Source organism: Aotus nancymaae, unplaced genomic scaffold, assembly GCF_030222135.1.
Source record: "Aotus nancymaae isolate 86718 unplaced genomic scaffold, 86718_ANA_hifiasm-v0.15.2.pri h1tg000019l, whole genome shotgun sequence".
In the NCBI taxonomy this organism is placed as follows: Eukaryota; Metazoa; Chordata; class Mammalia; order Primates; family Aotidae; genus Aotus; species Aotus nancymaae.
Genome location: NW_026988431.1, coordinates 31,646,206 through 31,671,976, shown reverse-complemented (window position 1 = coordinate 31,671,976; position 25,771 = coordinate 31,646,206). Strand labels below are relative to the sequence as shown.

General features: G+C 37.6%; 1 protein-coding gene across 3 annotated transcripts in view; it reads left to right on the top strand.

Moving 5' to 3' along the window:
* STAG1 (STAG1 cohesin complex component) overlaps nt 1-25,771 on the top strand; it is a 415,374-nt gene that overhangs the window by 161,529 nt on the left and 228,074 nt on the right. For 2 of the 3 annotated variants that reach the window (XM_012451163.2, XM_064378722.1), the window contains one exon: nt 8,700-8,796. The exons of the other annotated variant lie outside the window; for it this stretch is intronic. In XM_012451163.2, coding sequence (XP_012306586.1) covers nt 8,700-8,796 — 97 coding nt within the window. The remainder of the gene's footprint in view (nt 1-8,699; nt 8,797-25,771) is intronic. 3 annotated transcript variants of the gene reach the window in all.

Sequence of the window (25,771 nt, the reverse complement as noted above, 5' to 3'; positions counted from 1 at the left end):
CAAAGTAACGTAATGTATATTATCTTTCCCATCTGCTTGTCTTTCTCCAAAGCAAATGAATGTACTCTTAAGCAGCAGTATAGAATACTAATTCTCTGTGCCCTTGTCTGCTTAACTGAGGTCCTACCAAATGGCTTACTGAGAAAAGTATACTTACCTAATAGAGTTTGAAGAATGTGGACTCTGTACTGTGTAGATATCTAGACTGAATTGATTGATCTTTTAGGTTTACCTTTTAGGGAACTTAGGCAGATTGAAAATTCATCTTTAACTGTCATATTGACTGCTGCTTTCCACATAGTTTTATTTCCTTTTTGTAGCCTTGATGGTTTTTTATTTTTTTCAATTTAAAAAATGTTATTTTTTAACTATCTCATATTCCTTATGGAATAAGACAATATTAATTTTTACACTGCCTTCTAGTACAGTATAAAATCATAATTATAGCAAATGTCATTTTTGTCATGAATGTAATCTATGATTCAGATGCTGCTTGTTATAGCTTTCTCATTGAGGCTCTATGGCTCAGGTCTCGAGGTTTCTTTGCAGTGCAGTCTTAAACTGGAATGAATTGAGGACATGCAAGCCTATTAGTGTCACAGGTTGAATTTTTCCATACCTTTTTCCATGTTTGTGTGTGTGTGAGAGAGAGAAAAAGAGATTTATTTATTTAAAAAATAGAATCATACTAATTTCTTTATGAATTTAACATCAGAAACAACTTTTTCTATCATTAGTGCTGACATAGATTCAGCTTATTTGTATTACTAGTTACATTTCATTCTACTGTATGGATATACTATCATTTAGTGAAACATTTCTTTATAGACATTTAAAGTGTTTAGTAGAATTTTTTTAAATATAGTAAATAGTACTGTAATACCTATATCCATGCAAATATTTTCTCTAAGTTGGAATAGGGCTGCATATAAATAGTAATAGCCAGATGGCCACTTGCTATCTACTAAAAGTTTTTCATTTTTCATACTGAAGAATGTTCAAGGAGGCTCCTGGCAAACAGAGACTCCATTTCTCTACTTCCATTGCATTCAGATATGGCTAGCTAACAAGTTCTTGCCTGTGAAGTATTTTTTTTTTTTTTTTTAAATACGGGATTTCACCATGTTGGTCAGGCTGGTCTTGAACTCCAAAACTCGGGTGATCCGCCCACCTTGGCCTCCAGAGTGCTTGGATTATAGGCGTGAGCCACCACGCCTAGCTGCCTGTGAAGTATTAATATTGGCTGAAATGATATGCACTGCTTCCAAACATGACTTAAAATATTTCTCATGAAATGCTTTCTTATTATTGATATTCATGGTTGACCTTGGAAGCCACTTGTTAAGGATACAAGATCCATGTCAGTTGAGGTCCCAGAATGATTGTGTGTCTGTAATCTGTGATTCAAATGTTCTAAAGCTATAGGCTTCTCTTTAGGTCTGTGGCTATGTTATCAGAAATAATTTTTCTGTTAATTTTCTGTTTGTATTATATTGCATACTTTTCCTTATTTCCCAGGTAAAGACAGTCCATATTGGAATATTCTGTTTATTAAGGTAGAAGCCACTTTGCGAGGCCAAAGTGGGAGGATTTCTTGAGCCCACGTGTTTGAGAATAGCCTAGGCAACATGGTGAAACCCTGTCTCTACCAAAAATCGGCAGATTAACTGGGCAGAGTGGCATATGCCTGTGTTTCCAGTTGCTTGAGAGGCTGAGGTAGAAGGATAGCTTCAGCCTGGGAGATAGAGGCCACAGTGAGCCATGGTTGTGCCACTGGACTCTAGCCTGGGTGACAGAGCAAGACTCTGTCTCAAAAAAAAAAAAAAACACCACCAAAATGGTAGATGCTTAGATCATTGATTTAAACCCTTTATATTAGCTGTAACTTAGCTATAAATTATACATATTTAAAGCTGTAAATTTTTTTGTGAACACTGCTTTAGGTACATTCTACGGTTCTTGAGATGTTTTTATCATCTTCATTTAAAAAAAATTTTCTCGGCAAGATGCAGTGGCTCATGCCTGTAATCCCAACACTTTGGGAGGCCAAGGCGGGCAGATCACATGGTCAAGAGATTGCGACCACCCTGGCCAACATGATGAAACCTTGTTTCTACTAAAAATACAAAAATTAGCTGGGCGTGGTGGCACACGCTTGTAGTCCCAGCTACTTGAGAGGCTGAGGCAGGAGAATTGCTTGGACCCGGGAGGCGGAGGTTGCAGTGAGTCAAGATCGGGCCACTGCATTCCAGCCTGCTAACAGAGTGAGACTATGTTTCCAAAATAAAATAAAATAAAAATTTCTGACTGCCAAGCATTTGGGGACATTTTAGATCTATTTTTGTTACAGATTTTTAAATTAAATCTGTTACTGCAAGAAGACATACTTTGTATTATTTCAGTGTTTAAAAACTTACAAAGGTTTGATTTATCGTTTATTTTGGTGAATATGCTTATGTGTACTTGAAAGGCATGTGTATTATGTAATTGTTGGTATTTTATATGTTGGTTAGATCACATTTATTAGTAATTTTATCCCTATCTTCTGTACATTCACTAATTTTTTTATTTGCTGCTTCTATCATTTAGCAAAAGACATGTGGTAAAAATCTCAACCATGATAATGAATTTCCCTCTTTCTTCTTTTACTTCAATTTTTGCTTTATGTATTTTGAGACTCTTGTTATTTGGTACATAAATTTAATGTTGATACGGCTTCCTAAAGAATTTATTACTCTTTTATTATTATAAAATATCTCTCTTTATGGTTGGTAGTGTTCCTTGTCTTGATTTCTACTTTGATGTGACTATAACCACAACATGTTTCTTATGGTTAATGTTTGCATGGTGTGTGTATGTGTGTATATATGTGTGTGTATGTGTATGTGTGTGTATATATATTTATATACATTGATTTATGGTTTATGCAAACATATACCATACAAAACCTGTTATAGTTACATCAAAATAGAAATCAAGACAAGGACTTTTTCTTCTTTCTTCAGGACATGAAATATGTTATTGTATTATCCATGGGCTTGCATTGTTTTTAACGGAAAGTGTGTCATTTTTCTATCCTTTGCTTCCCTATATTTACCCTCTGGTTTTTTGAATTTTTTTCCCCTTTTTGAAAATTTTCAGCATAATTTGATTATGTGCTACATGTGATTTCTAAAAAAAATTTTTAACCTAGTCACAGCCCTCTGTATTATGACAGGCTGCATTATCCACCCACCTATGCCCATACTCTTGGCAAAACTTCTAACAGTTGCCAGTCTCTCTCTGCCAACTCAAGAAAGGCTCATCTCTCTCTGGAGTTTAGTTCTTTTTTTTTTTTGGAGACGGAGTTTCGCTCTTGTTACCCAGGCTTGAGTGCAATGGCACAATCTCGGCTCACCGCAACCTCCGCCTCCCGGGTTCAGGCAATTCTCCTGCCTCAGCTAATGTTTTGTATTTTCAGTAGAGACGGGGTTTCACCATGTTGACCAGGATGGTCTCGATCTCTCGACCTCGTGATCCGCCCGCCTCGGTCTCCCAAAGTGCTGGGATTACAGGCGTGAGCCACCACGCCCGGCCGAGTTTAGTTCTTTTTTTTTTTAATCCTTGTCTTTTGTAAAAGATAAGGTCTTGCTTTGTCACCCAAACTAAAATGCAGTTGTAGATCACGGTTCATTGCATCTTTAAACTCCTGGACTCAAGTGATCCTCCCACCTCAGCCTCTTGAGTAGCTGGGATTACACTTCACTTAAGCCTTGAACTCCTGGACTCAAATGACGAGGCCACCTCAGAGTCCTGAGTAGGTGGGATTACAGGCATGTGCCACTATGCCCATCTAATTATTTTAAAAATGTTTTGTAGAGACAGGGTATCACTGTGTTGCCTAGACTGCTCTTGAACTCATCACCTCAAGTGATCCTTCCGCATTGGCCTCCAAAGCTCTGAGATTAAAAGTGTTAGCCAATGCACCTGGCCTGGAGTTTAGTTCTTTAAATTCATTTGTCTTCATACGTCTATGAGAGCTTTTAAAAGGTATAACTTTGTTTACTTCTGGATGAATAACCAATATATCAGTGTCAGTATCATTTTTTATATAAATAATTTTTTCCCTCTAAAATTGAAATATCTCCTTTGTCATAATGGAAGTTCTATATATCTGGATCTATTTCTTCTGCATTTATTTTATTCCCCGATGCAAGGATCTGTTACTTAATTTTATTTCAGTACTTTGTTCTCTTACAGTACTTTTTTTTTTTTTTTTTTGTAACAGTCTTGCTCTGTCACCCAGGCTGAAGTGCAGTGCACACTCAGGTCACTACAGCTTCAACCTCAACCTCCACATCCTGGGCTTAAGTAATCCTCCCACCTCAGCCTCCCAAGTAGCTGGGACCACAGGTGCGCACCACCACACCTGACTAGTTTGTGGATTTTTGGTAGAAGTAAGTTTTGCTATGTTGCCCAGGCTGATCTCAAACTCCTGGGCTGAAGTGATCTGCCTGCCTTGGCCTCCCAAAGTGTTGGGTTTACAGGAATGGGCCACGATACCCAATCTTGTTTACTATTTCTTACTGTTTTTCAGATCCTTTATAATAAGTTTTAATATTTATTTGTTTTATTTTTATTTTTATTTATTTGAAACAGTCTCGCTCTGTTGCCTAGACTGGAGTGCAGTGGTGCCATCTTGGCTGACTGCAACCTCTGCCACCCAGGTGAAGTGATTCTCATGCCCTAGCCTCCTAAGTAATTGGGATTATAGGCACACACCACCATACCTAGTTTGTGTGTGTGTGTGTGTGTGTGTGTGTGTGTGTGTGTGTGGTGGTAGTAGTAGAGGTTTCTCCATGTTGGCCAGGCTGGTCTGGAACTCCTGACCTCAAGTGAAAGTGATCCACCCATCTTGCCCTCCTGGGGTGGGTGTGTATGTGTGTGTGTGTCTTTTTAGTAGAGACAAGGTTTCACCATGTTGGCCGGGTTGGTCTGAAACTCCTGACCTCAAGTGATCCACCCATCTTGGCCTCCTAAAGTGTTGGTATTACAGGTGTGAACCACCATGCCTAGACTTATTTATTCATTTTAGAGATAGAGTCTTACTCTGTCACCCAGGTTAGAGTGTGGGAGCATGATCATAGTTCACTGTAGCCTCAAACTCCTGGACTAAAGTGATCCTCCTGCCTCATCCTCTAAAGTGGCTAGGACTGTAGGCATGTGCCACCATTCCTTACTAATATTTTTTTGTTTGTTTTTTCTAGAGATGAGGGTCTCTGTGTTGCCCAGGCTAGTCTTGAACTCTTGGCCTCAAGTCATCCTCCTGCCTTGGCTTTCCAAATTGTCAGGATTACAGGTGCAAGCAACTTTGCCAGGCCCCCAGTTTTTGTTGGTTGGTTGGTTTTGTTTTGTTTTTGTTTTTGACAGGGTCTGGCTCTGTCGCTCTGGTGTGTAGTGGTACGATCTTGGTTCACCGTAGCCTGGACCTCCCAGGCTCAAGTGATTCTCTGATCTTAGCCTCCAAAGTAGGTATGATTACAGGCATGCACCACCACTCTCGCTAATTTTTGTATTTTTTGTAGAAACAGGGTTTCATCATGCTGCCCACATTTTTCTCAAACTCCTGTGCTGAAGCAATCTGCTCACCTTGGTTTCCCAAAGTGCTGGGATTACAGGTGTGCATCACCACACTTGGCCCAAAGTTTTAATATTTCTAATGCAGGTTCCTGTGCACTAGTCTTAGAATGTTTTGAGCTCTTCATATGTAACTTATGGGAGTATAAATTGGTAAAATTACTTTGGGAATTAAAGAAAATTCTACTCAGATTGTCTTTACATTACTGGGCCCCCTGTAAAAGTGAGGAAATGACTTCTTCAGTTTTGTGCTACACTTTGTTACCTAGGTTGAAAGCATTTCTGCTTCAGTGCTGAGTCTAAAAGTTGCTCTTGATCTGCTCTATTCACTTCCAGTTCTCACCATTATTCTGAGCTTAAAGGGCCTGACACATTATTCAGCAGAGCTGAACCTTGCACAGATACCATGCTATTCTTTTCTTCTTGATACTCTCTTACCATCATAATCTTCTTTCTAGTTTTCTCTTTACTTTAAAAAGAAAACCTCGCAGACGCTAACGTGATGAAACAGGGAAACAGTATTATGTATAGAAAGTCTTCTCATTCACTTGGAGGAAGGAAAGTGGTTCTCCCCAGTGGAAGGTCATTAAAGAAGCATTCAAGAAGGGATATGCTCAGTCAGAATGGGCTAAATTAAAAGAACTGACAATACCTAGTCTTGGTGAGGATGTGGAGCCCCTGAAAATCTCACATCTTGCTGGATCTCATACATTACTGGTAGAAATGTGATTTATTACACTTGTTTTGAGAAATTGTTTGGCATTGTCTACTAAGCCTTGATGGGTGTGTATATTGTGTGTTAATAAATCCTGCTCTTGGTTGTGTAATACAGAAAAGAATGTTTATGTTCATCAAAATGTATGTACATAACAGTTTTATTTGTGATAGCCCTAAACTGGAAAGAGTACTCATATTCCTTAACAGTAAAATCGGTAATAAATTGTGGTATATTCATACAATGAAATAATATTCAGCAATATAAAAAAGGTGTTACTAAGACACGTAACAGTGCAGCTGAATCTTTCTCATACAACTTTGCTTGAAAGAAAAAACAAAAGATGATACCATTTATGTGAGTTTTAATATCATGTGAAACTAATTCATGGTCATATGCATTAGTATAATAGTTACCCTTTGTGCTGGGGATGGTTAGTGATTGGAAGGCAACATAAGGGAGCCTGTTTTAGTTCTGGAAGTGTTTTATATCTTCATCTTGGTTATGGTTACACAGGTGTATGTATTTATAAAAATTAATCAAGGTATAACTTAAGATTTACGTATTTTACTGTATATAAATATACCTTAGTACACAAAATTTTATTTTAAAAACATTTATTTTTTTAAGTCGGAGTCTCACTCTGTCGCTCAGGCTGGAATACAATGATGCGACCTCCGCCTCCCAGGTTCAAGCAATTCTCCTGTCTCAGCCTCCCTAGTAGCTGGGAGTACAGGTGCCTGCCGCCATGCCAGGCTAACTTTAGTATTTTTGGTAGAGGTGGGGTTTCGTTCTATTTGCCAGACTGGTCTTGAACTCCTGACTTTGTGATCCACCGACCTCAGTGTCCCAAAGTGCTGGGATTACAGGTGTGAGCCACCATGCCCAGCCAATTTACATTTTTATACATTTCCAGTGATCCCTACTTCCACCCAAGAAAATCCCAAATAATCCTGCCTACTGGAATGCAAACTGGAATTACATTAAATTTGCCTTGTAAGTTGGGAAGACTCTTGGACTTTATTTGTATTCTTTTTTTTTTTTTTTTTTCTTTTTTTGAGACAAAGTCTCTGTCGCTAGGCTGGAATGCAGTGGCACAATCTCGGCACACTGCAACCTTTTCCTCCCGGGTTCAAGCAATTCTCCTGCCTCAGCCTACCAAGTAGCTGAGACTATAGGTGCACGCCACCACGCCTGGGTAATTTTTGAATTTTTGTATTTTTAGTAGAGACGGGGTTTCACCCTGTTGGCCAAGATAATCTCGATCTCTTGATCTCATGATCCGCCCACCCACCTTGGCCTCCCAAAGTGCTGGGATTACAGGCGTGAACCACCAAGCCCAGCCCACAAAGTCTTTTTTTTTAATTTAAAATATGATACTTATTGAAGTCATTTTTTTAATATCCTGTAAGTTTTAATAATTTTCCTCATTAATAATTCTCTTAGATTTATTCTTAGGTGTTTTTCATTCTGAACAAGCTACTCATCCATTTTTGTTTCCTGGTTATTACACTGTTAAGTTATTTTGTATATTTATCTTGTCAGCTACCTTGTCAAGTTTTTCTATTATTAATCTCTTGAATTACTTTAATAGTGACTCCTGGGTTTTATCATCGTCTGTAGGACAGGAGAATAACTAAAGTCTTCAATCCTGTGTTGAATGGTTAGAGGGACATTTTTGTCTTGTTCTCTAATTAGTTGAAATATCTTAAGTATTTCAACAACAAATATATTTTATTCTTTTTATTCTTTAAGTAGAGTTCATTGAATCCTGTTTTCCTAGAAAGTTTTTTTTTTTTTTTTTTTTTTTTTAAAGGATTGGCTGCAAAATTTTGTCAGATACATTTTGAGATCTAATTTGATATATAATTGTTTCATTTTTCTTTTTCACTTTGGTGTTGATAAATTTATTTATTTGATTTCCTAATATTAAGCCATTCTTGTATTCTTGAAAAAATTCCTTTTATTGTGTAATGTGCAGTTTTTTAATGCACTACTAATGGATTATGCTTTTTGATAACTCATAAAGTTTGTTATCTTTGTAAAAGTGAAGTTAATTTTTGTCATTTTCATAATATGGTTTGAATATTATCTATACTTGCTTAATAATTATTGGACTTTATGGGATTGGTAAAGTCACGTTTGTTTTGGATTCTATTATAAACAAATCTTTGAAACCTAGTAAATCACTTTTTATTGGCCTTTAAAAATGAAGTCTCTATTTTTATTAGGCTACAGAGAAATAATTTCAGGTAAGTAATTTTATTGTTCAGACAGACACACACAAACACACACACTTTTTTGAAAATTTATTTGCTATAATATCAAAATTTTTTGAAGTTTTCATTTTTATATTTTTTTTCCACAGTCCGTGGTGGATGACTGGATTGAATCATATAAACAAGACAGGGACATCGCACTTCTGGATTTAATCAACTTTTTTATCCAGTGTTCAGGATGTCGAGGTACAGAATGTTGGAATAAATGATGTACATTGAGCCTGTCAGTCCGGCAGTGTGACTTTCACTTCACCTGCTACTAGTCATAGATAATTTATCCTGAAATAAAAGATTATATGCTAGTCTTTTTCTAATAAGAGAATATTATTGGTATGTTATTTAAGGATATTCCATTTTTGTATTTGTTCAGTTTTGCTCCTATAAAGTAACACATTTATATAGTTTTTGAAATTTTGGGAGGAAATCTGAAATTCAGTAGTTTATGAATTGATTTTTTAGATCATAGGCTTTTATAATTTTTACTCATACTATTTGTACCTATGTTCTGCATTAGGAAGTGTGCTAGTTGCTAGCATTCATTCTTTTATATTCCTGCCAGGATTTGGTACTCGTTTTACAGTTAAAACTGGAAGTTTAAATAATTTTCCAAAAGTAACACAAGTAGCAGAATCACTTGTCGTAAGTTTACAACTGTACTATAGTTGGTTAAAGTGAAATTTTATTTTTATCATTTTAAAAGATAACTGCTAGATCTTTTTATCCTGTAGATAAATCTTAACAGGTTAAATTGTACTACTTGGGGAAATCAGTTGTTAAATCAACCATTCTCTATTTGTGAATACAGAAAGAATAGCAATCTTTTATTGAGATAACCCACCAAATTGATTTCTTGACGGCTTGTTTATTTATGTCCAAGTTATCACTTGCCATATTGGCATAAGTCGTTTATCAAATATTTGCAGAGCACCAACCTTGTACGAGATACTCTGCCAGGGTATACGGAAGTTATCAAGACAGTCTCTAACCGTAAGAAGTGTTAGAGTATGTGTAATTTTTAAAGGCATCGTCATTGTGAGGAACAAAGAGGGAAATCCATTAATAGTTCAGCCAAGTGCTTGGTGCCATGATAAGTGTAATAAAACTGATTGCTATTTAATGACTGTTTAGTATGTGGCAAGCTGTGTGCTGTACATGCATTAGCTTATTTAACCTTTGTTAACAGTCCCATCAGGCAGATACGATCTTTATTTTGTACATCAACAAACTCAGATGAAAGGATTTAGGTAAATTTGGTCCAAGTCATACAGTTAACAGGTGTGAAACTCAAGATTCAGAGTCAAGCTGTGTCAACTGGAGCATATGTCCCCAATCACAAGACACTGTGGGAATAACAAGGAAGCAAGGGATGCTGATGTAACCCAGGATGTGTGTGTCTCTGTGTATATGTGTGAATGTGGGGAGCTTGTAAAAAAGTATATCCTACAAAAAGCAAACTCTAAGGTCAGAATAAAGATGAGTAAAAGAAAGTTAGCAGGATGAGAAAGGCAAAAGATAACATATTATGCAAAAAGACCTTAAGACAAGAAAGCATGGTTTAATCCAGGACATAAAAGGGTTCTGTGGCTAAAGCGTAGAGCATGGAGATGGGTGAGGATTGGCAAGAGACAGGCTATTTGAAAGTAAGAGAGTTTGCTCATTTTACAGCCTTAAAGTAGGTGAGGCAAGCACTGATCATAATGCTGTCCATAAATTTTCTCATATAGTCCTATTAATCAACAGACCTCTTGGAATTTGTTTTAATTTGAAAGCAGTTAGTTAGTAGTGTTTAAAATTTATCTTTTTGAAATTTATTTTCATGGTTCAAAATAAAAAAGTTTAAAAGTTGTGTAATAATCTTTGCCTTCCTGCCTTCTCATCCATCTGCACACAGTTAACTGCTCTTAACTAGTTCGTTGAACTTAACTGTCCATCTATCTAATTTCCATACCTGTAAGGTAGGAATATGTATTCTTTCCTTCTCCATCTCACCTGTCTTACAGAAAAGATAATGGTGTATAGAAATCTTTCTCCTTCATTTTTAAAAACACAGGCTAATTGCATTCCTTTGTGTATATATACAATAATTTATTTAACTAGTCTTCTATTAAAAGACCATTATGTTATTTGTAGTCTTTTGCTGTTACAGAGAGTACTGTAATGAGTAATTTTATGTATACCATAGTTGGTCTTTATGAAAGAATGTCTGTAGGTAAATGTATTTGTTATATTACATACTGCCAAATTGTCGGCTATAGGAATTGTACTCTTATACTCTCATCAGTGGTATATTAAAATGTCTGTTTTTTCTTAGCCTTTTCAACAAAGTATATTTATCAAGTTTTTGGATTAATCTTCAGAATGATTTGAAGATAATATTTCAGTCTGGTTTTTAAAGTGCTTTGAAATTCACATAATATACAAGTAATCATTTTAAAGTGTACCAATTTAGTAGCATTTAGGGCATTCATAAATGTGCAAGCTATCTTACTTTGGGTTGCTGTGACACAGTGCCATAGATTGAGTGGCTTACAAATAATAGAAATTTATTTCTCACAAGTCTGGAGGCTGGAAGTCTGAGATCAGGGTCCCAGTATTGTCTGGTTCTGCTGAGGGCCCTCTTCCACCTTGTAGACTACTCACTTGTAGTTGTACCCTCACGTGACAAAAAGAGGATGAGAGCGTTTTCTGGAATCTCTTTTATAAGGGCATTAATCTCATTTATGAGGGTCCTACCCTCATCACCTAATTGTATCCCACAGGGCCCACCTTCTAATGCCATTACTTTGGGGGTTAGGATTTTAACATATTCAATCCATTGTAGCAACTATCCTGTCTCTCTTTCCTCAAAACTTTAAAAATCACCCCAGAAAAATACCCTATACCTGTTAAGTAATCACTATTTGTTCTCTTCTTCCCCTACCCCTGGCAACAATGAATCTGCTTTCTGTCCCTAAGGATTTGCCAGTTCTGGTCATTTTATATAAAAGGAACCATACAATGTGTCACCTTATCTGTGTGACCTCTTTCACATACTATATATGTTTTTGAGGTTCATTTAAGCTGTAGCATGTATCAGTAGTTCATTCCGTTAAGGGCTGAATAATATTCCATCGTATGTATACATCACAATTTGTTTATCCACCTTTTGACTATTGTGAATATGACAAATTTGAGCATTTGTGAACAAATATTTGAGTACCTGTTTTTGAGTCTTTGAGGTGTAAATTTTTTCTTGTTTTTTCTTTTTTTCCTTCTCTTTTCTTTTTTGGTTACTCTTTTTTGCTCACTCTTTTTTGCTCACCTTCAACTGGTCTTGATCGAGTTATATGAGGTGTAAATTTTTAGCAGCAGAATTGCTAGGTTGTATAATAATTCTGTTTTAACTTTTTGAGGAACCACAAAACTGTTTTCCACGGTGGCTACACCATCTTATATTCTCACCAGAAATGTATGAGGATTGCTATTTTTCTACATCCTCAACAGCACTTGTTATTTTATACTTTTTAAAATTATAGCCATCTTACTGGGTATAAAGTGGTATCTAACTTTGGTTTTGATTTGTGTGTACTTAATGCCTAATGATTTTGAACTTCTCATGTACTTCTTCACCATTTCTGTATTTTCTTTGAAGAAATATACATTCAGGTCCTTTGCTCATCTTAAAATTAGATTATGTGTCTTTGTTGATGAGTTGTATATATTCTGGATACCAAACGTTTATCAAGTATATAACTTCAACTGTTTTTGCCCACTCTCTAGGTTGTCTTTAACTTTTTTTTTTTCTTTTTTTGAGATGGAGTCTCGCTCTGTTGCCCAGCTGGAGTGCAGTGACGAAATCTCGGCTTACTGCAACCCCCACTGAATTTGAATGTAATTTTACAGTTTTTGAATAGTCCTGACTTTTGGAGCTATCTTAATATTTCTGATCCTCAAGAAAGCAAAATGAACAAAGATGGAGGGGGAATATCCTAAAAATGAATACAAAGAGAACAAATAACCTTTACCATAATAACAATCATGCTGAAAGATGTAAAAGTACTAACCAAAATAACTTTGGAACTCAGTACGTGGGCTGTGAAACAAGTGGGGTCAGGGAGAAGTTTGATGAAGAACGCAATATTTACCCATTCTCAAAATGTCTCCTTTCAAGATATCTACTATTTACAGGGTAAAGTAGAAACTTTACAGAAACTTGATAGATACCACCTTAACAAATGTCAAAAGCAAGCATTGCAAGTTACGGAGCTAATTGCTATTATGTGCTTTCTGATATGCACTTAGAAGAACTCAGCCTCACTTCTGTAGTTTTCTTGCTAGAAGTGCATAGTCTGAATCTACCCATGAGGAAATATAAGACAGGTTCGAATTGAGTTATATTCTTTAAAATAAGTATCTTGTACTCTGCAAAAAAAAAAAAGTCAGTATCATGAAATAGAAATGACTGAGAAACTGTTCTAGCTTAAAGTAAACTAAAGAAACATGACAGGTCGCTGCAGTGCATGATCTTAGAATTTCTTTTGGCATAAAGGATGTTATTTAGACACATGTTAAATCTTAATTAGTTCTGTGGATTAGAACATAGATAATAGTATCAGTTGTTAATCTTATGCTTGAGAACATTGTACTATACTGTAGTTGCATAATTGGTTTATTTGGGGGAAATACACACTGAAATATTAAAGAGTAAAGGACTATGTTTGTAGCTAACACTTATTCAGAAAAAAATGCATGTGTATATGAAGAGTGAAAGAAGGATAGAACAGATGTAAAATGTTTACATCTGAAGAATTTGGGTGGAAGGTGTTTAGAAGTTCTTTGTGCTTTGCTGTCTTTTCTGTAAATCTAAAATTATGTCAAAGTACAAATATGAAAAAAACAGTTTTAACCCTAAAGCTAGCATCATGCTCAAGGGAAATCAGTAGTCATTGTCACTGTCAAAGAAGACAAGGATACCCAGCCTCACAACTCTTATTTAACTATTGGATATAGAAGCCAACATATTTAAAACTTTAAAGTAATTATGATCACTGTTTTAAAATAATCTTATTCAAAATAATATTGAATATTTAGAAAACTCAGGAGAATCAGTTTGCAAAAGTCTTGTAAGCAATAAAATAATTTCATAATATATTGAGATACAGAATTTATACAGAGAAACTACTATCTTTAGTATATAAAGAACAGCCGGTTAGAAGATTTAAAGACCCCCTTTTCAAGACAGAAGTGAGGGGAAAAATTCTTTCAGATTTACATTTCACTGTGACAGTGTAAACCAGGATAAATTTGCAGTGCATTAGAGTTTAAGTGCAAAAACAAACAACAATTAGAAACAAAGAAAAATAATAAAAGCGCTCAATGAAAACTAAATTTCTTTACAACCACAGAGTGGGGAAGACCTTTTTGTTAACTAACTCAGAATTAACTGACTCAAAATCTGTGTTAGCAAAGATTGATAAATGACGTAAGAAAATAAAAATTTCTAAGATGGCAGACAAATTACAGGGAAAGTCAAATGACGGGACAAATGGGGGAACCTTTTTTGTATTATAGACTGCTATCTCTAATATATGTTGAGATAAGATTTGCATTTTATAAAGACTCCTTGTCTTGCACATTAATATCCAAAATCTAGATTGGCATTTTACTCTGTAAGCCCATTTTCCTCTGTATCTGCATAAGAACCAAGGACCAAAAGAGGGTTTTAAAAATTGACCTAAAGGCTGGGTGTGGTGGCTCACACCTCTAATCCCAGCACTTTGGGAGGCCAAGGCGGGCGGATCACAAGGTTAGGAGTTCAAGACCAGACTGGCCAACATGGTGAAACCCCGTCTCTACTAAAAAATACAAAAATTAGCTGGGCATGGTGGCTTGTGCCTGTAATCCCTGCTACTTGGGCGGCTAAGGTGGGAGAATTGCTTGAACCAGTACCCGGGAGGCAGAGGTTGCAGTGAGCCAAGATCGCACTCCAGCCTGGTCTACAGAGCGAGACTCCATCTGAACAACAACAACAAAAAATACTGACCTAAAGTGGTAACAGAGCAACGAAAGGGAGGGAAGAAAAATTACGGTTTGCTGCCTGTCCCCACCCAAGTTTCCAGCTAGAAGTGACATCACCAACAGTGACAGAACAAAGTGAAACATCTTATTATGAGTGAATAGTATGAACAGCTCCTCCTTCAGTGACTCCAGTATCATTATTATCACTATTTTCTCATCATGGCTCTTGAGCCAAGCCCTGAGGTACGGTATTGGTTTTCTAGTTTAGCTATCTCAAATTGCATCAGCACCCGTAGTTGTTTCCCTAATTCTGCTCAAACATCTGTACCCTCTTCATTTGAACCAGCTGGAGTGAATCCTCTTTACCATTGGAAACCTCAGTCAGAATAGGTTAACTCAATATGTAGTAGTAATAGATATATTCAGTATCAATGAAGTGGAAAAAATGCAAAGGTAAAGTTGATTTAAACACTATTGACAGAGTTGCATTCTAAAGCTATATAAATTCACAAATATTTATTGGAATAAGTTATTAGAAAGCTAATAATACAGAATTATAGGATATATTGGGAATTATAGGGAATTATACGTAGCAAAATTAAGATATGTTGTCCATATAATTAAAGTATTACGATTGTTAAATGTACCTTGTTGATACAGGTACATATTTATTTTGGTATGTACTGAAAGATAACCAATTTCAGAAATATATATTGTATTATTGATAAGTAGTTTTCATTGACAGATATGCTTATTTTAAATAAGGGTTGTTTATGAAACTTGAAAGTTGATGGTTAAAAGCAGCCTTATTTCTTAGTTGAATAAAACAAGTAACGTTTCTATTTTGTTCTGCTTGTGCCTAATAGAGAACTTGCAGATACCTCAGAGCTTTCTAGGAGTGCAGAATTGCCAGAGAATTAATCATCTAGGAGCATTTAATTTAAGTTTCCTGAACTTACCCAGTTCACTGGCTAATTAGCATCTCAGTGATGCTTTCATGGCTCCTGTAGGCCAAAAGAAATGCCTAACCGTTGCTTTCAGGAAGTTGTTATGTCCAAACTGTTTATTTAGGTCCTCACAACTTAGTACCCGTTTAGAAAAATGATATACATAATTGAAAAAAATATTTATTTCTCAAATAACTGCAGTTACTTACTAATGTATGTACAGATGTGTTGGGCATTGTATAGCTTCTCACATTTTGAAATTATCTTTATTTTCTGTTTCATACTGGTTTTCTGGCAGTCCTTGTTGAAACTCAGCTTCTCAGAGATAGGGTATCATCAAAAGGAATAAAGGACCAGATGTTGAAATTGTAAGTTACCTCCTGCTAATAGTTCCTGTAGTACTTGACAAATGTCAAATATTGTATTGTTTTCCTTTGAATATTTATAATATCCACATTGCCCATATCAGTTTGCATAAGTGCATTGGGTCATCTCAGTGCATAGTTTGGGCACCATGGCTTTAATAAGTGATTGACTGAAGGTTAGTTTATAAATAACGCAATTCCTTTGCCCATCAGTGGTATCATTTTGAAGTGCATGGCCTACTCTGCCTTGCAGAGATTACCAAGAAGCTCAGTTAGATTCTGGTTACCTACAGTTGTAATTGGCTAGATAACACACTCTTTATCATCTCCTTTTTTTTTTCTTGTTTCATGTGTCTACTGCATTACTGGTATTTTATGGGATGTTCTTCTAAATAAATTACTTCCACTATCATCCTTGTTTTAGTGTCTGCATCTGGGGGATAAAAACTAACAAGTGCTTATATGACTTTATTAATCAGTATTTTCTTTAGTAATCTATTTTAATGAATTATTTTCTCCTCACCTGTACAGTGTGTGTGTATGTGTGTGTGTGTGAGAAAGTTATGTATAGGTAGATAGATAGTTCAGTGTTATCTTTCTTAAATCCTTTTTAATTGTGAGGTCTTATATATACAGAAGACTGCATATACAGTGCCTTTGGCCTATACCTGTTCTTTAGATGCCAGTAGCACATTTCTTTCCACCTCTCCTTCAGTTGTAACAAGCAAAAACGTCTGCAAAAATTTCCAAATGTTCAATTTTGGGAAGCAAAATTACTCCGTGTTGAGAACTGCTGTAAAGTTTACCTTATGTGAATATACCAGTTTATACTTCCTTTTTTTTTTTTTGGAGACAGAGTCTTACTCTGTTGCCTAGGGTGGAGTGCAATGACACGATCTCGGCTCACCACAACCTCCACCTCCTGGGTTCAAGAGATTCTGCTGCCTCAGCCTCCTAAGTAGCTGGGATACAGGCATGTGCCACCAACCCGGGCTAATTTTTGCATTTTTTAGTAGAGACAGGTTTCAGTGTGTTGGCCAGGCTGGTCTCGAACTCCTGACCTCGTGATCCGCCTGCCTTGACCTCTCAAAGTACTGGGATTACAGGCGTGAGCCACCACACCCAGCTTATACTTCCTATTCTTGAAGGAAATTTTTGGATAATGTAGACAATGTTATTAAAAGCTATCTTTTGTACATATTAATTTGGTGTTGATGCATAAGATGCTTTAGTTTGTGTACTGAGGAGTGGAATTGCTGGGTTATAAGATATGTAAATTTTCTAGATGATACCAAATTTTTCTGAAGTAGTTGCAACTTTTCATGCTTTAGTCAAGTGATGTGACAGAATTCTGATGGCTTCACCTATTTTGCTCACGGATAGTATTGCCTGTATTTTTAGTTTTATCTTGTCAGGTAAGATTACAAATAGCACATTGTGGTTTTAGTTTATATTTCTTTGGTTACTGTTAAGATGGATTACTTTTTGACATAACAATTAACCATGAGAATTTTCTTTTGCATGAACTGCTTAAAGTCTTCTACAAATTACTGTATTGGGATGTTGGGTTTTTTACCTTTATTGTTTTATAAGTTATTTTTTTTCTGTCTCCCTTTTTTTTTTTGAGACAGATTCTCACTCTGTTGCACAGCACTTTGGGAGGCCCAGGTGGGCAGATCACTTAAGGTTAAGTGTTTGAGACCGGCCTGGCCAACATAGTGAAACTCTGTCTCTACTAAAAATACAAAAATTAGCTGGTGTGGTGTTGGGCACCTGTGATCCCAGCTACTTGGGAGGCTGAAGCAGGAGAATCACTTGAACCTGGGAGACAGAGGTTGCAGTGAGCTGAGCTTGTACCACCGCACCCCTGTCTGGGCAACAGAATGTGACTCTGTCTCAAAAATAAATAAATAAAATAAAAACAATAAAAAATTGTTTGCACCATGGTCATGAAGATAATCTCCTGTTTACTTTTAAAAGCTTTCTAGTATATATGAAGTTTAGTTAGTTATGTTTAGGTTAGTCTTTCAAATTTAAGTTTTTACTTCATTTGGAATTCAGTTTTTTTTTTTCTTAAATAATTGAGCTTTAATTTTTTTAATCAGAGTGACCCATAATTGTTAAAAGACAAATGGTAATTTGTCATGCAGGAGTAGAATTAAAAAACAAACATCAAACCGTTCTAAAAGGTCAATTGTGCAAAAAATATTCTCTCATTCCTCCTCCACCATTCCTTTTCCCAATGATTACACCTTTAAACTAGTTAGTTACTTCTTGCATATTTATATCCATATTTCTAAATAAGTGATTTTTAAAAAAATATAGATTTTCTTTTCTGATTAAACATCTAACTTAAGAGTGAAGACATAGTGCTCTTACGTGTTTCTCCAATTCACACACATACATTCTGTTCTGATTGTCCCACGTACGATTTTTATTTTGATCTCTATTCGGTAAAAACTTATTTATATTTTATTTTATTTATTTTACTTTATTTAGTTTTGAGATGGAATTTCACTCTGCCACCCAGGATGCAGTGCAATGGCTCAATCTAGGCTCACTGCAACCTCTGCCTCCCAGGTTCAAGTGATTCTCCTGCCTCAGCCTCCTGAGTAGCTGGGATTACAAACACCCACCACCATGCCCAGCCAATTTTTGGTATTTTTAGTAGAGATGGGGTTTTACCACATTGGCCAGGCTGTTCTCAAACTGCCTGCCTCAGGTGATCCACCTGCCTTTGACTCCCAAAGTGTGGGATTACAGTTGTGAGCCACAGCACCTGGCCAAATTTGTTTATTTTTAACACAAAATAAAATAGTGATTTGGAACCAACCAAAAAGTAAATAAATAAAATGCACTCAAGAGATATGCTTAAAGCAAACTGGACCCAGCAGAAGAGATTAGTAAACATTAAATAGGTCAGTAAAAAAAAAAAAAAAATCCTACTAATGTGTGAGGAGAAGAAAAGGTGGGAACAGAGAAAAAACAGTAAGAGAGAATTAGAGCACAGTGAATAGTCAAACATGTAACTGAAGTCTGAGAAGGAAAGGGGAGAAAGAGTGGGGTGAATGCAATACTGGCTGAGAATTCTTCAAAACCAATAAAGACATAAAGCCACAGATTCCGGAAGTTCTATAAACTCCAAACAGGATATGTGCAATAAAATCCACATGAAAGCAGTCATCATTATATTTATTTATTTATCTCTCTCTCTCTCTCTCCTTTCTTTCTCTCTCTTTCTTTTTTTTTGAGACAAGAGTCTTGCTCTGCTGCAAGGCACCAGGCTGGAGTGCAGTAGCACAATCTCGGCTCCCTGCAACCTCCACCTCCCGGGTTCAAGCAATTCTCCAGCCTCAGCCTCCTGAGCAGCTGGGACTACAGGCACATGCCACCACACCCAGCTAATTTTTGTATTTTTAGTAGAGACGGGGTTTCACCATGTTGGCCAGGATGGTCTCGATCTCTTGACCTGGTGATCTGCCTGCCTTGGCCTCCCAAAGTGCTGGGATTACAGGCTTGAGCCACCGCGCCTGGCCAACATTTCTAAAACTCAAAGACAAAATATTAAAAGCAGCCAGGTCCCCTCTGCTTCACACACACTACATATTTGAAGGGAACAATTCACCTAATAGATGACTTCAAAAATTAAAAAGCTAATACAACTTACAATCATTGGTATCATCTTTGGTGCACTAAAGGAAAATAGCTATTCACTACATTCTGAATGCAGGGAACATGCCCACTAAAAAGAAAACTGAGCAATTTTTGCTTCTATGTTACTCGGTTGGTGCAAGAGTAACTGCAGTTTTTGCCATTGAAAGTAATGGAGTTAGGGTGCAGTGGCTCATGCCTGTAATCTCAGCACTTTGGGAGGCTGAAGCAAGTGGATCACTTGAGAGGTCAAGAGTTTCAGACCAGCCCAGCCAACATGCTGAGACCCTGCCTATATTAAAAATGCAAAAGTTAGGCATGATGGCAGGTGCCTGTAATCCCAGCTACTTGGCAGGCTGAGGCAGAAGTACTGCTTGAACCCAGGAGGTGGGGGTTTCCGTGAGCCGAGATCACTCTAGCCTGACAAAAAAGCAAGATTCCACCTCAAAAAAAAAAAAAAAAAGAAAAAGGAAAAAAAAGTAATGGCAAAAACCTCAATTATGTTTGCACCAACATAATCAGTTAGTGTCCCTCCCACTATTAACAATTGGAAACTAAACAAATGTACAAATTAAGTGTTTTCTGTAATTGGACAGCAGATAGTACAGGGCTGTGATCCATGTGAGAAGGGTACAAATTACATGCGTCCTGCCACTGCCCATCTTTCTACCTGGAGATATTTTCGGTATCACTGTAGAGGAAAAGGAAGCCAAACAGAACACAGTGGCCTCACGAAATTGAGGGATCAGAGTTCATGGAGGATTAGGTAGCTACATTTTGGGGGACAGGGAACTGGAGAGGAGAAGGCTACACAGATAAAAAGGTAGCAATTTTTCATAAAGATTTCTTTAAGTTCCTAGTTGACAACTAATATGTGCATAAAAAGACTAAAATTCCATGCAGCTAGGAGGAGAGCAGTTAGTGGAGAGGTGTTAAGTCCAACAATTTCTAGATGTAAGAAAGAACTGGAACATAAGCAAGTTCTGATGATCCTGAGTGAGAAAACTTATTGAACACCTGGCGAGTACAAGTGAGCCCATAGATGGATGGCACCTTCCTGGCGGCAGAAATAAACTAGCTCTAGAATAATAGCTATTGTAAGACTTCAACTAAGTTCCTTATAGATTCTGAATATTAGCCTTTTGATAGGTGCATGGTTTGCAAATATTTTCTCCAATTCTGTACATTGTCTGTTTACTTTCTTAATTTCTTTCACTTTGCAGATGCTCTTTAGATTAATTAGATCCCATTTGTCAGTATTTGTTATTGTTATCATTGCTTTGGGCACCTTTTTTTATGAAATCTTTGCAGGACATATGTCCACAGTAGTATCTTCTAGGTTTCCTTCAAGGGTTTTTATAGCCTCATCAACCCTTAGGTTTTAGGTTTAAGCCTTCAATCCATCTTAAGTTGATTTTTGCATATGGTTAAAGGAAGAGGTCCAGTTTGAATCTTCTGCATTGGATAGCCAGTTATCCCAGCAACATTTACTGAAAAGGGAATCGACTGTGAAAAGCAGCTTGGCAATCACTCAAAGAAGTTAGAGCAGAACTAACATTTTACTCAGCAATCCAGTGGGTATATTCCCAAAGGAATATGAACTTTTCTTCTTTTTTTTTTTTTTTCTTTTTTTTTCAACCAAAAGCCCCGAAGTTTGAGATCCTTAAAAATGAGCAGGCTCTGCAGACACAGAAAGGACATGCTGGGCTCTGAGGGTAAGAATTCCAGACACCGCTCAAGGGTACCGACTCCCCTCCAGGAACGAGGCATTGCCTAAGTTTAGACAGCTGTCATGCCAGGGGGTGTGGCCTGGCTGAGGTGTCAGGCCTGGCTGCAGGCATGCCTCCCCGACCAGCTTACCTCAGAGGCTATGACGGGCTGCTTGGCCATTCCCCCATAGGTTAACATGGTTCCTCCACGCCTAAAGAGTCCAAAGAGAACAAAGAGTGGGTGCAAAGCAGAGACAGAGCCTTCCTGAACCCACCATGGTGCTTCTACTCCAGCCCTGGTTCCTAAACCCTTCTCTCAGAATCTCTGGGAAGGGCTGAAAGATAGACTCTGGGCTGGGTGTAGTAGCTCATGCCTGTAATCTCAGCACTTTGGGAGGTTGATGCAGGCAGATCACTTGAGCCCAGGAGTTCAAGATCAGCTTGGGCAACATAAGGAGACCCTGTTTCTTTTTTTTTTCTTTCTTTTTTTTTTTTCTTTTGATAATCGTGATGTTTCTTCTTTAACCCATTAGTGTAATTAATTATAATGGTTGTTTTTCTTTTTTTTTTTCCATTTTTATTTTTATTTATTTTTTTTATTTAGAAAGAAAGATAAAAGAATGAAGAAGAGGAAGAAAAAGGAAGAGAAAGAGAGAGAGAATGGGAGTATTGTTTTCTTGCCCAGGCTAGAATGCAGTTTAGTAATGGTTATTGAAAACCTTTTTTATACCAATAATTATACTTGATGTAGACAGGAAGGAATAAGGGAAGAAAATAACAAACAAGCAGCCAACCAATATTTCATTTAAACCTATGAAATGCTATGCGATTACTGAGGAGTGATTTACTTCCAATTATGTAGTCGCTTTTGGAATAGGTGTGAGGTAGTAATGTATGTTTTGTGTATTTGAAGTGGAGAGTTCTATAAATGTTTATTAAGTTTACTTGTTCCGGGTCTGAGTTCCAGTCCTGGATGTCCTTGTTAATTTTCTGTCTCGTTGATCTATAAAATCGTTAGCTCTTCTTGTTACATTGATCCTTTTGCCATTATGTAATGTCCTTCTTTGCCTCTTTTGCTCTTTGTTGCTTTAAAGTCTACTTTATCAGAGGCAAGAATTGCATCTCCTGCTTTTTGTTTATTTGTTTATTTTTACTCTCTGGTTGATAAATCTTCCTCCTTCTCTTTGTTTTGAGTCTTTGTGTATCGTTGCATGTGAGATGGGTCTGGATGCAGCATACCGATGGGTTTTGGCTTTTTATCCAATTAGAATATATATAAGTTTAATACTAGCATTTGATGCTAGCTGGCTGTTTTGCCCATTAGTTAGTGTAAAATTTTCATTGTGTTAATGCTCTTTGCTTATTGATATATTTTTGGAAAGGCTGATATTGGTTGTTCCTTTATATGTATAGTGCTTCTTTCAGAAGCTCTTGGAAAGCAGGCCTGGTGGTGGTGAAGTCTCTAAGTACTTGTTTGTTCGCAAAACATTTAATTTTTCCTTCAATTATAAAGCTTAGTTTGGCTGGATAGGAAATTCTGGGTTGAACGTTCTTTTCTTTAAGGATGTTAAATATTGGTCCCCACTCTTTTCTGGCTTGTAGGGTTTCTGCTGAGAGATCTGCTGTAAGTCTGATAGGTTTCCCTTTATGGGTAACCTGACCTTTCTCTCTGGCTGCCCTTAGTATTTTCTCCTTCATTTCAACCCTAATAAAGTTGGCGATTATGTGCCTTGGGGTTGGTCTTCTTGAAGAATATCTTTGTGGTGTTCTCTGTATTACCTGGAGTTGAATATTACCCTGCCTTGCCAGGTTGGGAAAGTTTTCCTGAATGATATCCTGAAGAGTATTTTCCAACTTGGATTCATTCTCTTCGTCACATTCAGGTACACCTATCAAACGTAAATTAGGTCTTTTCACATAGCCCCGTATTTCCTGGAGACTTTGCTCATTCCTTTTTATCCTTTTTTCTCCAATCTTGTCTTCTCGTTTCATTTCACTGAGCTGGTCCTCGACTTCTGATATCCTTTCTTCTGCTTGATCAATTCGACTGTTTAAACTTGTGCATACTTCGCGAAGCTGTCGTGTTGTGTTTTTCAGCTCCATCAATTCACTTATATTCCTCTCTAAATTGTCCATTCTCGTTAACATTTCGTCAAACCTTTTTTCAAGGTTCTTAGTTTCTTTGCATTGGGTTAGAACAAGTTCTTTTAATTCACTGAAGTTTCTAATCACCTACCTTTTGAATTCTGCTTCTGTTATTGGAACACACTCGTTCTCCATTAGGCCTTGTTCCTTTACAGATGAGGAATTGCGATCCCCTGTAGAGGGAGAGGCATTCTGATTTTGAGTATTCTCTGCCTTTTTAGGCTGGTTTTTTCCCTTCATTATATATTTATCCCTCTGTCGTCTTTGTAATTACCGACTTTCTAACTAGATCTCTGAGCGGACATCCAACTTGTTGATTCCCAGTGCCGAAATCTGAGCCATCCACTGCGCCGGCCAAAACAGCGGTGTTAAGATTGATGGTGCTTTTCTGCCCAGGAATCTCCGGACTCTGCACCAAGAACTGCCACGCTAAGGCGCCAGCAAAACCGCCGCGCCAGCCACAAGAGTCGCCCTGGCGACCCGTGGGGCTCCTCCGCTGGGAATCTCTTGGTCCGTGAGCAACAAATATTCATCTGAAAGTGTGGCGTCCTCTCGTTCTCTGCGCTTTCAGTGGGAACTACGAGCCCGAGCTGCTAGTTATCAGCCATCGTGGATCTCTCTCCAGGAGACCCTGTTTCTGTAGCTGGGTCCAGGTCGCAGTGAAGTCGCCTCTGCTCCGCGCAGGATGCTATCTCTGAGGCCCGTAGGGAGAGGGCAGGCTGGCGTGAGACCCCTCGTTGACTCCAAGCGTGATCTTTTTTTTTTGAGATGGAGTTTTGCTCTTGTTACCCAGGCTGGAGTGCAATGGCGCGATCTCAGCTCACCGCAACCTCCGCCTCCTGGGTTCAAGCAATTCTCCTGCCTCAGCCTCCTGAGTAGCTGGAATTACAGGCACGCGCCACCATGCCCAGCTAATTTTTTATATTTTTAGTAGAGATGGGGTTTCACCATGTTGACCAGGATGGTTTCGATCTCTCGACCTCGTGATCCACCCGCCTCGGCCTCCCAAAGTGCTGGGATTACAGGCATGAGCCACCGCGCCCGGCCAGAATTCAGTTTTTTAAGTGTGAAAAGTCCTTCAGTTCTTCTCCATTGTACAATGACACAATTAGCATATATCAAGTATCCCTTTACAGGATAGTCTTTTTCTAGGTTCTCTATTCTGGTAATTGGTCTCTTAGATGGAAAAGTTTTTCCTTCTTTTCTTCTTTTAAGATGGAGTATTTCTCTGTGACCTAGACTAGAGTGCAGTGGTGCAGTCTTGGCTTACTGCAGCCTCAACCTCCCTGGGCTCAGGTGATCCTCCCACATCAGCTTCTCAAGTGTCTGGGATTGCAGGCACATATCAGTACTATCCTCGGCTAATTGTTTGCTATTTTTGTACAGTAAGGGTTTCAACATGCTGCCCCAGATGATCTCCAACCCTTGGATTTAAGCGTTCTGCCCACCTCAGCCTCTCAAAATGCTTGGATTACAGGCATTACCCACCACTCCTGGCGGAAAAAGATTTCTTTGACTTACTGGCTTTTAATATTTTTGTACGTATTTTAGAGTTAGTTTGTGGGCCAAGTGCAGTGGCTTGTGCCTATAATCCCAGCACTTTGGGGGGCTCTGAGGCAGGTGGATCCCTTGAGCCCAGGGATTTGAGACCAGCCTGGGCAACATGGTGAAACCCTGCCTTTACAAAAAATACAAAAATTAATAGGGCATGGTGGTGTGCACCTGTAGTCCCAGTTACTTGGGAGACTGAGGTGTGAGGATTGCTTGAGCAGAGGAGGTAAAGGTTGCAGTAAACCAAGATTACACCGCTTCACTCCTACCTAAGTGACAGAGTGAGACCCTGTCTCAGAAAAAAAAAAAAAAAAAAAAAACACTAGTTTGAAATTCCATCAGTAAGTTGTTGAAGTTTTAAATGGAATTATATTGAATCTGTATATCAGCATTTCTCAACCTTGACACTACTGACTTTTTCGGCTGGAAAATCTTTGTCATCGGGAGCATTCTTCCATTATAGGACATTTAGCAGCATCCCTGGCTTCTACCCACTAAATGTCAATGGAACCCCATTCCTACTTGTATTGTTCATGTCAAAGGTGGTTGGCAGGGGGCAGGGCAAAGGTTAACAACTACTGTCGTGTATCGGGGGTTGAATTTACATTTTGATAAAATAGTATCTTTCAGTTTGTGATCATTGTGTTTATTTTTCCATGTATTCACCCTTTCCCTCAAGTATTTTAGAGAATTTTTTGAAGGGGATGTATGTGTGAACAGATCTCATACATCTGTTACTAAATTTATTTCTGGACTTTCAGCATTTAAAATTTCATTATAAGTAATGATTTTTAAA